Consider the following 13,574-nt stretch of genomic DNA (forward strand, 5'->3'; position numbering starts at 1 on the left):
TGTCGTCTGTTGCTGCGATGAGGGCAGTCTCAGTGCTGTGTTTTGCTCGGAAGCCAGACTGTGAGGAGTCGAGGGATTTGTTGGCTTCGAGGAAAGCGGCGAGCTGGTTGTTGACAGCTTTTCTCGATGACTTTGGCCGGGAAAGGAAGGAGCGAGATGGGGCGGTAATTTTTGAGTTCGGTGGGGTCCGCTGTGGGTTTTTTCAGAAGGGCGCTGAGTTCAGCGTGTTTCCAGCTTTCTGGGAAGGTGGCGGAGTTGAAGGAGCAGTTAATGACGTCTCGGAGGTGTGGAGCTATGACGGAGTCTGCTTTGTTGAAGATGTGGTGAGGACATGGATCTGTGGGGGATCCTGAGTGAATGGAGTTCATCAGGCGGATGGTGTCCTCAGTGGAGATTGGGTTCCAGTTGTTAAGGGTGTTCAAGGGGGGTGAATGTTCAGCATTTGGTTGGGAGGGTTGGTCTCCGGGTTGGTTGTCGAAGCTGTTGTGGATGTCTGCAATTTTGTTGTGGAAGAATAAAGCCAGGGAGTCGCAGAGAGCTTGAGAGGGGGTGATGTCGTTGGAGTTGGCCGAGGGATTGGTAAATTCCTTGACGATGTTGAAAAGTTCCTTGCTGTTGTGGGCGTTGTTGTCTAGTCGATCCTTGAATGCTGTTTTCTTGGCCTTTCGGATTAGTTGGTGGTGTATGCGGGTGGCGTTTTTGAAGGCGTCCTTGGTGCTGGTGGTTGGGTCTTTTTTCCAGGCCTTCTCAAGGGAGCGGCAGAGTTTCTTGGACTTCTTAAGATCATCGTTGAACCATGAGGCCTTCTTGCTGCCGGGTTTGTTTTGACGTTTTTTCAGTGGTGCTAGGATGTCGGCGCTGTTGGATAACCATAGGGTGAAGTTGGCGGCGGCTTGGTCTGGGTTCGAAGAGTGGGCTGGGGTGTTTAGAAGTAGCGATGAGGAGATCTGGTCGATGGTGATTTTGTTCCAGTTTCTTTGCAGAGTTGGTTGGGGGTGGTTGATGGGTTTAGGCTTGTTGTAGGTAAAGTGAACGCAGCTGTGGTCAGTCCAAAGGAGAGCCGTAGTGTGGCTGAAGGAGACGTGATTGCTGGAGGTGAGAATAGGGTCGAGTGTGTGACCTGCTATGTGGGTGGGGGAAGTGACCAGTTGTTTAAGTCCGAGGTTGGCGAGGTTGTCCAAGAGGGTGGTGGTGTTGCGGTCTTTGATCTTTTCAAGGTGAAAGTTGAGGTCTCCCAGAAGGATGTATTCTTTGGAGGGGAGCGCGTGTGGAGTGATGAAGTCCGTGATATCTTCACTGAATTGTGCGCGGGGTCCTGGTGGTCTGTATAGGAGGGAGCCTCTGAGTGTGGTCTTGGGGTCGATGTGGATCTGGAAGTGAAGGTGTTCGGAGTTGGCGAGATTGACGTCAGAGCTGGTTGAGATGTGGATAGATTTTTTATGGACGATAGCGATACCTCCTCCTGTGTGGCCGGAGCGGTCCTTGCGAATGATCTTATAGTCTTCCGGGATGGCAATGGTGATGTCTGGGGCGGAGGAAGCGTTCATCCATGTTTCTGTTAGGAAGGCGACGTCTGGAGAGGTGGTGTCTAGTAGGTTCCATAGGTCAATGGCGTGCCTGTGGACCGATCGGGTGTTGAGCAGGATGCATTGTAGGTGGTTGGGGTCGGGAATCAGAGGTGTGAGCGTAGAGGAGTTGGTGACGGTACCGATGAATTTGCAGGAATTGCAGGAGAAGGGTCCATGCGTGTGTCCCGGAGCGGCTGGACGCAGTTGGGGGCGCGACCGGGGTTGAGGGCTAGGAGGGAGGAGGCATCGTAGGTAATGCGGGCGGGCTGGGCAGCGCGAGGGGCAGGGGGTCTGGCGCTGGGCGCGGTCCAGGCGCGGACGGGCGTAGACGGGCTTACCTTTGGCGCACCTTCGGCGCGGCTGTGGCGCGGTCGCTGCGCGTGAACGCTGCACGCGGGAACAACTGTCATATATGGATAGTGGAGGGGGAGGGGCGAGGGCGGCTCAGCTGGGAGGCGGGGCGGGCACACGAGGACGACAATAACAAACAAAATGGAGGCGGAGGGGGGAGCAGAGCGAAGCGCTGGAGGCAAACGCGCAAATAACGTTTTAAACAGTACAAAGAAATACACCACAGCGCAAATGAATCTAAGCGGTAACTAAGCACACAATAGGCGAGATGAAATGCAACTTTCAATGCAATGCCGATTTACAAAAGGGGGTGGTGATGAACAGAGTGTCTGAATTGAGCAGACCACTCTTACCCAGTCCAAAGATCAGGGCTTGATCCATCACCGTTATTTATCTCACTGCCCCATCCCAGCTCAGAACCTGGCTATATGCAAATCAGTCTGTCCCTGGCCCAGTGCATCATGGGAACAGGGCAGACTAAACTACCAAGCCAATTCTTTACCAGAAAGGAGACAAGCTACCGGGGACCGGTTTCTGGCATTTCAGCCTCTTCGGCCCGGCTTGCTTGAATCCTGATGGAGCAGTGAGAAAGGGACTCATGTCTGAGGATACCCTGCCACACCTATAGTGGCCAAAATCGATTTACAAAAGGGGGTGGTGATGAACAGAGTGTCTGAATTGAGCAGACCACTCTTACCCAGTCCAAAGATCAGGGCTTGATCCATCACCGTTATTTATCTCACTGCCCCATCCCAGCTCAGAACCTGGCTATATGCAAATCAGTCTGTCCCTGGCCCAGTGCATCATGGGAACAGGGCAGACTAAACTACCAAGCCAATTCTTTACCAGAAAGGAGACAAGCTACCGGGGTCCGGTTTCTGGCATTTCAGCCTCTTCGGCCCGGCTTGCTTGAATCCTGATGGAGCAGTGAGAAAGGGACTCATGTCTGAGTATACCCTGCCACACCTATAGTGGCCAAAATCGATTTACAAAAGGGGGTGGTGATGAACAGAGTGTCTGAATTGAGCAGACCACTCTTACCCAGTCCAAAGATCAGGGCTTGATCCATCACCGTTATTTATCTCACTGCCCCATCCCAGCTCAGAACCTGGCTATATGCAAATCAGTCTGTCCCTGGCCCAGTGCATCATGGGAACAGGGCAGACTAAACTACCAAGCCAATTCTTTACCAGAAAGGAGACAAGCTACCGGGGACCGGTTTCTGGCATTTCAGCCTCTTCGGCCCGGCTTGCTTGAATCCTGATGGAGCAGTGAGAAAGGGACTCATGTCTGAGTATACCCTGCCACACCTATAGTGGCCAAAATCGATTTACAAAAGGGGGTGGTGATGAACAGAGTGTCTGAATTGAGCAGACCACTCTTACCCAGTCCAAAGATCAGGGCTTGATCCATCACCGTTATTTATCTCACTGCCCCATCCCAGCTCAGAACCTGGCTATATGCAAATCAGTCTGTCCCTGGCCCAGTGCATCATGGGAACAGGGCAGACTAAACTACCAAGCCAATTCTTTACCAGAAAGGAGACAAGCTACCGGGGACCGGTTTCTGGCATTTCAGCCTCTTCGGCCCGGCTTGCTTGAATCCTGATGGAGCAGTGAGAAAGGGACTCATGTCTGAGTATACCCTGCCACACCTATAGTGGCCAAAATCGATTTACAAAAGGGGGTGGTGATGAACAGGGTGTCTGAATTGAGCAGACCACTCTTACCCAGTCCAAAGATCAGGGCTTGATCCATCACCGTTATTTATCTCACTGCCCCATCCCAGCTCAGAACCTGGCTATATGCAAATCAGTCTGTCCCTGGCCCAGTGCATCATGGGAACAGGGCAGACTAAACTACCAAGCCAATTCTTTACCAGAAAGGAGACAAGCTACCGGGGACCGGTTTCTGGCATTTCAGCCTCTTCGGCCCGGCTTGCTTGAATCCTGATGGAGCAGTGAGAAAGGGACTCATGTCTGAGTATACCCTGCCACACCTATAGTGGCCAAAATCGATTTACAAAAGGGGGTGGTGATGAACAGAGTGTCTGAATTGAGCAGACCACTCTTACCCAGTCCAAAGATCAGGGCTTGATCCATCACCGTTATTTATCTCACTGCCCCATCCCAGCTCAGAACCTGGCTATATGCAAATCAGTCTGTCCCTGGCCCAGTGCATCATGGGAACAGGGCAGACTAAACTACCAAGCCAATTCTTTACCAGAAAGGAGACAAGCTACCGGGGACCGGTTTCTGGCATTTCAGCCTCTTCGGCCCGGCTTGCTTGAATCCTGATGGAGCAGTGAGAAAGGGACTCATGTCTGAGTATACCCTGCCACACCTATAGTGGCCAAAATCGATTTACAAAAGGGGGTGGTGATGAACAGAGTGTCTGAATTGAGCAGACCACTCTTAGTTTGGTTTGCCCTGTTCCCATCATGCACTGGGACAGGAACAGACTAATTTGCATACAGTCAGGTTCTGAAACTGGGATGGTGCAGTGAGCTAAAAAACGGTGTTGGATCTAGCCCTGATCTCTTGACTGGGTGAGAGTATTCTGTTTAATTCAGAGACTCTGTCCCTCACCACCCCTTGTTGTAAATATTTTTGTCCACCCTAAGCGTGGAAGGGTATACTCAGATGTGAGTCCCTTGCTCATTGCACCATCAGGATTCAAGCAAGCCGGGCCGAAGAGGCTGAAATGCCAGAAACCGGTCCCCGGTAGCTTGTTTCCTTCCCAGTGTAAGAATTGGCTTTTGTAGTTTGGTTTGCCCTGTTCCCATCATGCACTGGGACAGGAACAGACTAATTTGCATACAGTCAGGTTCTGAAACTGGGATGGTGCAGTGAGCTAAAAAACGGTGTTGGATCTAGCCCTGATCTCTTGACTGGGTGAGAGTATTCTGTTTAATTCAGAGACTCTGTCCCTCACCACCCCTTGTTGTAAATATTCAATGCAATGCAGCGCTACGATACCAGGTGTCTGCAGGGACACTGGGAGCGACCACTCAGCCCGTGAGAGAGGAGCGAGTCACGGTGTGTTCAGGGTGAGGAGCGCTATTTCTGGTCAGTGGGAGGGCGGCTCAGCTGGGAGGCGGGGCGGGCACACGAGGACGACAATAACAAACAAAATGGAGGCGGAGAGGGGAGCAGAGCGGAGCGCTGGAGGCAAACGCGCAAATAACGTTTTAAACAGTACAAAGAAATACACCACAGCGCAAATGAATCTAAGCGGTAACTAAGCACACAATAGGCGAGATGAAATGCAACTTTCAATGCAATGCAGCGCTACGATACCAGGTGTCTGCAGGGACACTGGGAGCGACCACTCAGCCTGTGAGAGAGGAGCGAGTCACGGTGTGTTCAGGGTGAGGAGCGCTATTTCTGGTCAGTGGGAGGGCGGCTCAGCTGGGAGGCGGGGCGGGCACACGAGGACGACAATAACAAACAAAATGGAGGCGGAGGGGGGAGCAGAGCGGAGCGCTGGAGGCAAACGTGCAAATAACGTTTTAAACAGTACAAAGAAATACACCACAGCGCAAATGAATCTAAGCGGTAACTAAGCACACAATAGGCGAGATGAAATGCAACTTTCAATGCAATGCAGCGCTACGATACCAGGTGTCTGCAGGGACACTGGGAGCGACCACTCAGCCCGTGAGAGAGGAGCGAGGTGCTGGAATTCGGCAGGTAGTCAATCTATCCTTGAGTACAGGGGAAGTCCCCCTAGACTGGAAGCACGCTCTGGTGAGGCCTTTACGGAAGAACAACTCCATTCCTTGGACCGACCTGACAAACTTGAGACCCATCTCTCTCCTCCCTTTCTTAGGGAAGCTCACTGAGAAGTTTGTAAATCGGCACTTATCTAAATACATCGAAAGTGCGGGGGGACTAGATCCCTCCCAATCGGGGTTTAGGCCCAGGCACAGCACTGAGACCGCCTTGCTGTCCGTCGCTGACGATCTTCATATGCTACAGGATAAAGGTTACTCCGTTATCCTGGTGCTTTTAGATCTGTCAGCGGCGTTTGACTCTGTGTCACATGATATCATGACCTCCAGACTAGTTGACATCGGTCTGGGAGGCAAGGCGCTGGCCTGGCTAAGGAGTTTTTTCACCAAACGCACTCAGAGAGTCATACTTGGTCCTTACCAGTCAGAGGAGGTGGAGATCTCAAAGGGGGTGCCACAGGGCTCCTGCTTGAGCCCAACGTTATTTAACATCTACGTGGCACCCCTAGCTAACATCATGAGATCCCACGGGTTCATCCCTGTATCGTATGCAGACGATACCCAACTCCTCTTTCCGTTTAAAACCATGACTCCTGAAGTGCGTAACTCCTTTGCCCGGGGGATGAAAGAAGTGACACATTGGATGGCAGCAAACTTCCTTCAGTGTAACGTCTCTAAGACTGAGGTGATGCTCTTTGGGGAAGCCAAACGTCTTTCGGCTCCTGACTGGCGGCCTCAAGATCTAGGCCCAGTCCCTGAGCCCAAGGCGGTAGTGAAAGATCTAGGAGTTAAATTGGATCAGGAGCTCGCCCTTAAACAACATGCTAATCAAGTGGTCAGCTCCTGTTTCCATGTTATTGGGCTTCTCCGAAGGGTGTTCCCCCTGTTACCTGATACCACCAGGAAAACATTAGTTCAGTCGCTCGTGTTGAGTAGACTGGATTACTGTAATGGTTTGCTGCTAGCCGCCAATGAGGGGATCATTGCCAGATTACAAGTCGTGCAGAACACGGCTGCACGCCTCGTTCTCAACGCCCTGGCCCGGACTCCCTCAAAACCACTACTAAATAAACTTCACTGGCTCACAGTGAAACAGAGGGTGATGTTTAAAACGTGTTGCATCATTCACAAGTGCCTCACTGGTAAAGGTCCTGATTACCTAACCAGAAAATTCATTCCATACATCCCGGCAAGATCTCTGAGATCTGGAGATCGAGAATTGTTATGTGTCCCCAGGTTCTGGAAGACAAGACAAGGGGGAAGGGCTTTATCAGTAGCAGGCCCGAAGCTTTGGAATGAACTCCCTTATGAAATCAGATTATGTAAGGAACATTTTCCCTTTAGGAAAAAACTAAAAACTTTCCTGTTTAATTACTAGTTCTGGTTGGGCAATTAAAAATATAAGACAGGGCCTTTTTGCTCTCAGATGCTGCCAAAGGCACAGAGATACTCCTCAGGGAGTCGATTCCCAGCGCGGTACAAGTTTGAAAATAAATAAATAAATAAATAAATAAATGGGCTCTTCCATGAACCCCATCACTCAACCCTGAGATTCCACCGGACAGAGAGACACAGGCAGCAGTCGGGGTACTTACCGGGGCCCCCCATCACTCAACCCTGAGATCCCACCGGACAGAGAGACACAGGCAGCAGTCGGGGTACTTACCGGGGGCCCCATCACTCAACCGTGAGATCCCACCGGACAGAGAGACACAGGCAGCAGTCGGGGTACTTACCGGGGCCCCCATCACTCAACCCTGAGATCTCACCAGACAGAGAGACACAGGCAGCAGTCGGGGTACTTACCGGGGGCCCCATCACTCAACCCTGAGATTCCACCGGACAGAGACACACAGGCAGCAGTCGGGGTACTTACCGGGGGCCCCCATCACTCAACCGTGAGATCTCACCGGACAGAGAGACACAGGCAGCAGTCGGGGTACTTACCGGGGGCCCCATCACTCAACCCTGAGATTCCACCGGACAGAAAGACACAGGCAGCAGTCGGGGTACTTACCGGGAGCCCCCATCACTCAACCCTGAGATCCCACCAGACAGAGAGACACAGGCAGCAGTCGGGGTACTTACCGGGGCCCCCATCACTCAACCCTGAGATCTCACCAGACAGAGAGACACAGGCAGCAGTCGGGGTACTTACCGGGGGCCCCCATCACTCAACCGTGAGATCCCACCGGACAGAGAGACACAGGCAGCAGTCGGGGTACTTACCGGGGCCTCCATCACTCAACCCTGAGATCTCACCAGACAGAGAGACACAGGCAGCAGTCGGGGTACTTACCGGGGCCCCCATCACTCAACCCTGAGATCTCACCAGACAGAGAGACACAGGCAGCAGTCGGGGTACTTACCGGGGAGCCCTGCTGTCCTGCGGTTCCTCTGCTGCCCTCCAGACCTTCTTGTCCCTAAGGAAAAAGAGAGAAAATCAGAAGCAAATGGGAGAATCCATGCAACTAGATCAGAGTGTAGAGGTGAGAAGAGGTTAGAGTGTGGAGGTGAGAAGAGGTTAGAGTGTGGAGGTGAGAAGAGGTCAGAGTGTAGAGGTCAGAAGAGGTCAGAGTGTGGAGGTCAGAAGAGGTCAGAGTGTGGAGGTGAGAAGAGGTCAGAGTGTGGAGGTGAGAAGAGGTCAGAGTGTGGAGGTGAGAAGAGGTCAGAGTGTAGAGGTGAGAAGAGGTCAGAGTGTGGAGGTGAGAAGAGGTCAGAGCAGAGAGGTCAGAGTGTATAGGTGAGAAGGGGGCAGAGTGTAGAGGTCAGAAGAAGAGGTCAGAGTGTGGAGGTGAGAAGAGGTCAGAGTGTGGAGGTGAGAAGAGGTCAGAGTGTGGAGGTCAGAAGAGGTCAGGGTAAAGAGGTGAGAAGAGGTCACAGTGTAGAGGTGAGAAGTGGTCAGAGTGTAGAGGTCAGAAGAAGAGGTCAGAGTGTAGAGGTGAGAAGAAGAGGTCAGAGCGTAGAGGTGAGAAGGGGTCAGAGTGTAGAGGTGAGAAGAGGTCAGAGTGTAGAGGTGAAAAGAAGAGGTCAGAGTGCAGCGGTGAGAAGAGGTCAGAGTGTAGAGGTCAGAAGAAGAGATCAGAGTGTAAACCAGTGGAGTGCACGTGCACAAGAGTCTCGCTCCTGATCTACATGTACCCGTAGTACACGTGCACAGAAGCCACGCGCTCCTCTTGAAACACTGCAGAGTATGCTTGACTTTAACTGTTTTGTTGACCACCTTTGTTTTGACGCCTAGAGTCCGACATGAAGCATTCTGAGTGTTTTGACAAGGACTCACCTGATATCCGGGGTCTCCGGGCTCCCCCCTGTCTCCTCGGTCGCCGACAGCACCCTAGAAATAAAGAGACGTCACTGGACTCACAGTGCCTATGGGGTGCTGCGGGGTAATGGGAGGCAAGCAGGCGCTACATGCAAGAGACATACGGGGTCTTTTTTAACAACATCATGTATACATACAACATCCAGGGTAACACAGTGTGGACAAAAGTGTCGTGTACATGACAAGTTCTTGTAATTCACAACTTACTCGTGCCCCGGGGGGCCCAGGGGGGCCCTCGGTTTTGCCATCGTCCCCTTGCTGTCCCTGTGGAGAGAAACACTGGCATGAGAGGGGCAGCAGAGACAAGAGGACCCCTAACTCAAGAGTGAGGGGGACACAATCTGTGGAAGGTTGAGGGGTGCATGGGGGGTCACGGCAGAGATCACACCAGCTTCACTGCAGAGACGCCTCTCAACATCCACCCGCTCTTCTGTCCGGTCCAGTCCACTTTCAGGGCTTCAGTGTGGGACCCCTCCCTCCCCAGCCGTGCCCGCCTCTTTCTCAGGATTCCCTGTTTTCGGGCAGTTTGCATTAAATGCGGAGTCTGCAAAGAATTAACCCTGGCCAATGAACTCTGCTCCGCTAGCGGAGGCTGCGGAGATTTCTTAACTACGCATTACATTGAAAACACGGAATTCAAGCATTAATCCCACATAGCGGAATCTGCTCCTGCACCCACAACCCTTTGATAAAACAACTTTACCTTTCCGTACTAAAAAGCATGTACCCAATTCACAGCTCTTTCACTCTGCGATGGTCGCAGAAGGTCTGAACGAAACGCGTGGACATGACGTCAGGATCGCTGCCCTTTGTTCACCAGGTTTGGCACATCTACACACAACATTTTGTGCCAAATACACAGTAGTCAGGGGCGTAGCTTTGGATGGGGTGGGGGAGGGGGCTCAAATAAAAACATTCTTGGCTGCTAGTTTGGCCTCGGGCCGAGTTGGGTCGGCTATTTCTGTGTGGGTTTGTCTCCCCATGAGTCAAAAATCAAAGAGAAAACAGTGACCTTTGATTTAAAACAGAGAGAAAGGGAGTGAGGGAGAGATGGGGGGAGAGAGAGAGAGAGGGAGAGGGAGAGAGAGGGAGAGAGACAGAGTGAGAGAGAGAGGGAGAGAGAGAGAGAGAGGGAGAGAGGGGAGAGAGAGGAAGAGAGGGAGAGAGAGAGAGGGGGAGAGAGAGAGTGAGAAGAGAGAGGGAGAGGAGGGAGAGAGAGAGAGAAGAAAGCAGAGAGGAGAGAGAGGTGAGAGCGGAGAGAGAGAGGGAGAGGGAGAGAGGGGAGAGAGAGGGAGTGAGAGAGCGTGAGAGAGAGAGGGTGAGAGAGAGAGGAAGAGAGAGAGAGAGAGAGAGAGGGAGAGAGAGAGAGGAAGAGAGGGGAGAGAGAGGGAGAGAGAGAGCGTGAGAGAGAGAGGGAGAGAGAGAGAGAGAGAGGGAGAGAGAGAGGAATAGAGAGAGAGAGAGGGAGAGGGAGAGAGAGAGGGAGAGGGAGAGAGGGGCGAGAGAGGGAGAGAGAGAGAGAGAGAGAGAGAGAGAGGAGAGGGAGAGAGGGGAGAGAGTGGGAGAGAGGGGAGAGAGTGGGAGAGAGAGAGGGAGAGAGAGAGGGAGAGAGGGAGAGACGGAAGAGAGAGAGAGAGGGAGTGAGAGAGGGAGAGGGAGAGAGAGGAAGCGAGAGAGAGAGAGAGAAGGTGAGGGAGAGACAGAGAGGAGAGATAGAGGGAGAGAGAGAGAACGAGAAGAGAGAGGGAGAGAGGAGGGAGAGAGAGCTAGGAAGAGGGAGAGAGAGAAAGGAAGAGAGAGAGAGAGAGAAGAAAGCAGAGAGGAGAGAGAGGTGAGAGCGGAGAAAGAGAGAAAGGGGAGAGAACAGAGAGAGGAGAGAGAGAAAAGAGAGAGAACAGAGATGGGGAGAGAGAAGAGAGAGGAGAGAGAGCGAGATCGAGACCCACCCGGTGGCTGAATTGTGAACTGTGAAGCCGACAACCTGGAATGAATACGGGGTTCCCTCTGATCCAAATTATGTGGTCCTAGGTAAACATTTTATTTCATAGCTCCTCCTTCTTTTTATCACTCGTGGGGGCTCTTTTAAGTACTTGAGTTCAGGATGTGCTGTAGAAGTTCCTCGTATACTTGACCATAATGTCGCTCCAGGGACAAGAATCGAGACCCCTGCTGCCTGCCTCTCAGTTCACTACTGGCGTCATCATTGGGGGCGAGCCGTGAATGTTTCCAAAAACGATCCCCTTTAATGAATGTCTGTCTTTGCAGTGATACAATCTGATGTACTGAGGCGAAATGTTTCCGCATGTTAAAGAAGGAAAACGCTCCTTCCCAGTATGCATCTGTTCTTGGCATTTGAAGCTGCAGAGTTCCACGCTGTGCATAGATCGCCACCTAGCGTTGGGCCCGAGTGTTTGCAGTTGCTTCTGTCCTGAAAAGTCTTTGGAGGTCGAGAGATAGGTGACTCCTCCTTTGGGCAATAGTGCGCCTGGGTATCGACTCCATCCTTAGATTGTTTTTCGCCAGCAGAGAAATTATGGAGTTTTGTAAGAAACAGGAAGGAGGCCCATGTATGTTGTATCTAATTAAGATAACACTGGAACAGATACTGGTAGCCGGGGAGGCGGGTGGGCGTGTGTATCTCTGCTGCTCTAGATGCCAAGAACAGATGCATACTGGTAAGTAGCATTTTCCGTTCGAGGAATATGAGCTGCAGATCTCACACTGAGCATAGATTGTATAGCAGTACCCACCTTAGCGGCGACCACCCGTATCTGTTGCAGTAGTTTGAAACAGTGTTATGAGTACAGCCTGGCGCACAGTAGCTTGCTGTTTAGTTTGCACATCTACACAATAGTGTTTTGTGAATGTGTGCGGTGTAGACCATGTAGCTGCTTTGCAGATGTCACCTAAGGGAATGTTCCCTAAAATGCCATTGAAGCCCCTATCTTTCTAGTAGAGTGGGCTTTAGGGGGAACCTTTAGGGGGAACAGATAACGTACGTTTAGCTTTGTGGTAGCAAATCTGTATACATTTGGCAATCCATCTAGCTAGTCCAGATTTTGAGATGGGGTTGCCTTTGTGTGGAGGTGAGAAAGACACAAAAAGTTATTTAGTTTTACGAAAGGGTTGTGTTCTTTCAATGTAGTAAAGCAACGCTCTTTTGACATCTAAGGTATGAAGAGCTCTTTCTGCGACGGTTTGTGGCTGCGAAAAGAATACGGGCAGCTCTACAGATTGATTGAGATGGAAGGGCGAAATTACTTTTGGAAGGAATTTAGGATTGGTTCGCAGAACAACGTTATTATGATGCATTTGCGGAAAGGGTTCTTGAATGGTGAATGCTTGTAGCTCACTAACTCTTCTGAGAGAAGTAATAGCTACCAGGAAAGCAACTTTCCAAGTCAAGAATTGCAGTTCAGTTTTATGTAAAGGTTCAAAGGGAGGTCCCATTAAGCGTGTGAAAACAATGTTTAAATTCCACACCGGCGAAGGTGGTGCTCTGGGAGGAATTATTCTTTTGAGGCCCTCCATGAAAGCCTTTATGGCAGGTACTTTAAAGAGTGATAGATGCTACCTCTTTTGTAGGTATGCTGCAAGGGACAGCAAGATGCAGTCTAAGAGACGTGTACGCTAAGTTACATCTTTGGAGGTGTAGTAAGTATCCTATGATGTATTGAATAGACACATCTAGAGGATTGATGTTGTTGTTATGGCAGTATATACCCAAACTTTTCCACTTCGCTGCATAACATGCCCTAGTGGTGGGACGTGTAGCTTCTTTAATAATTATCATACAGTCAGGAGGAAGGTTAAGATAACCAAACTCTAAGCCCTCAGGAGCCAGATCGCAAGGTTGAGCTGAGCTGGGTCCGGGTGTCTGATCTCTCCATGGTTCTGGGTTAGGAAGCGTGGAGACAGGCATAGCTCTTGTTCCGGTACCACAGAAAGTTGCAGCAGTGTGGTGTACCACGGTTGTCTGGCCCAAGTTGGAGCAACTAGAATGAGAGTCAGTGAATGTTGCTGCAGTGTGCGCACCACTAGTGGAAGCAGTGGGAGAGGTGGAAAAGCGTACGCAAATTTGCCTGACAAGTTCATCCATATCGCATTGCCTTTGGACAGCGGGTGTGGATATCTGGTGGGGAAGCTTGGGCATTTGGCGTTTTCATGAGTGGCGAAGAAGTCTATCTGAGGTTGTCCCCACATCGGAAAGAACGGTTGAAGAACTTGTGGATGAAGTTCCCACTCGTGGATCTGTTGTGTCTGACGGCTTAACAGATCAGCTATGGCGTTTGGTACCCCTGGAACATGTGGGGCTAAGAGGAAGATGTTTAGAGGTATAGCCCATCTCCATATCTGCTGCGCTAACCGAGAGAGTTGCAGAGAGTATGTTCATCCTTGTTTGTTTATATAGTACATGGCTGTCATGTCTGTGCGGACTAAGACAGCTTTGCCCGATATGTGCTTTTGGAACGCTTTTAGGGCTAGAAAAATGGCTAGTAACTCCAGGTGGTTGATGTGGAGTAACTTCTGTTGCGGGGCCCACCTGCCCTGCATGGTGTGCTGCAGGAGGTGAGCTCCCCAGCCGAAGAGCGTTGCGT

At 51.3% G+C, this 13,574-nt stretch overlaps 1 protein-coding gene across 1 annotated transcript in view; it reads right to left on the reverse strand.

The window, feature by feature from the left end:
* COL27A1 (collagen type XXVII alpha 1 chain) overlaps positions 1–13,574 on the reverse strand; it is a 1,047,548-nt gene that overhangs the window by 226,285 nt on the left and 807,689 nt on the right. The window contains exons 38-40 of the mRNA XM_086924958.1: positions 9,184–9,240; positions 8,935–8,988; positions 8,021–8,074 (exon numbers count right to left, since the gene is read on the reverse strand). Of these exons, the coding sequence (XP_086781084.1) occupies positions 8,021–8,074; positions 8,935–8,988; positions 9,184–9,240 (165 nt within the window). The remainder of the gene's footprint in view (positions 1–8,020; positions 8,075–8,934; positions 8,989–9,183; positions 9,241–13,574) is intronic.

This window comes from Lissotriton vulgaris, chromosome 5 (assembly GCF_964263255.1).
Source record: "Lissotriton vulgaris chromosome 5, aLisVul1.2, whole genome shotgun sequence".
Taxonomy (NCBI): domain Eukaryota; kingdom Metazoa; phylum Chordata; class Amphibia; order Caudata; family Salamandridae; genus Lissotriton; species Lissotriton vulgaris.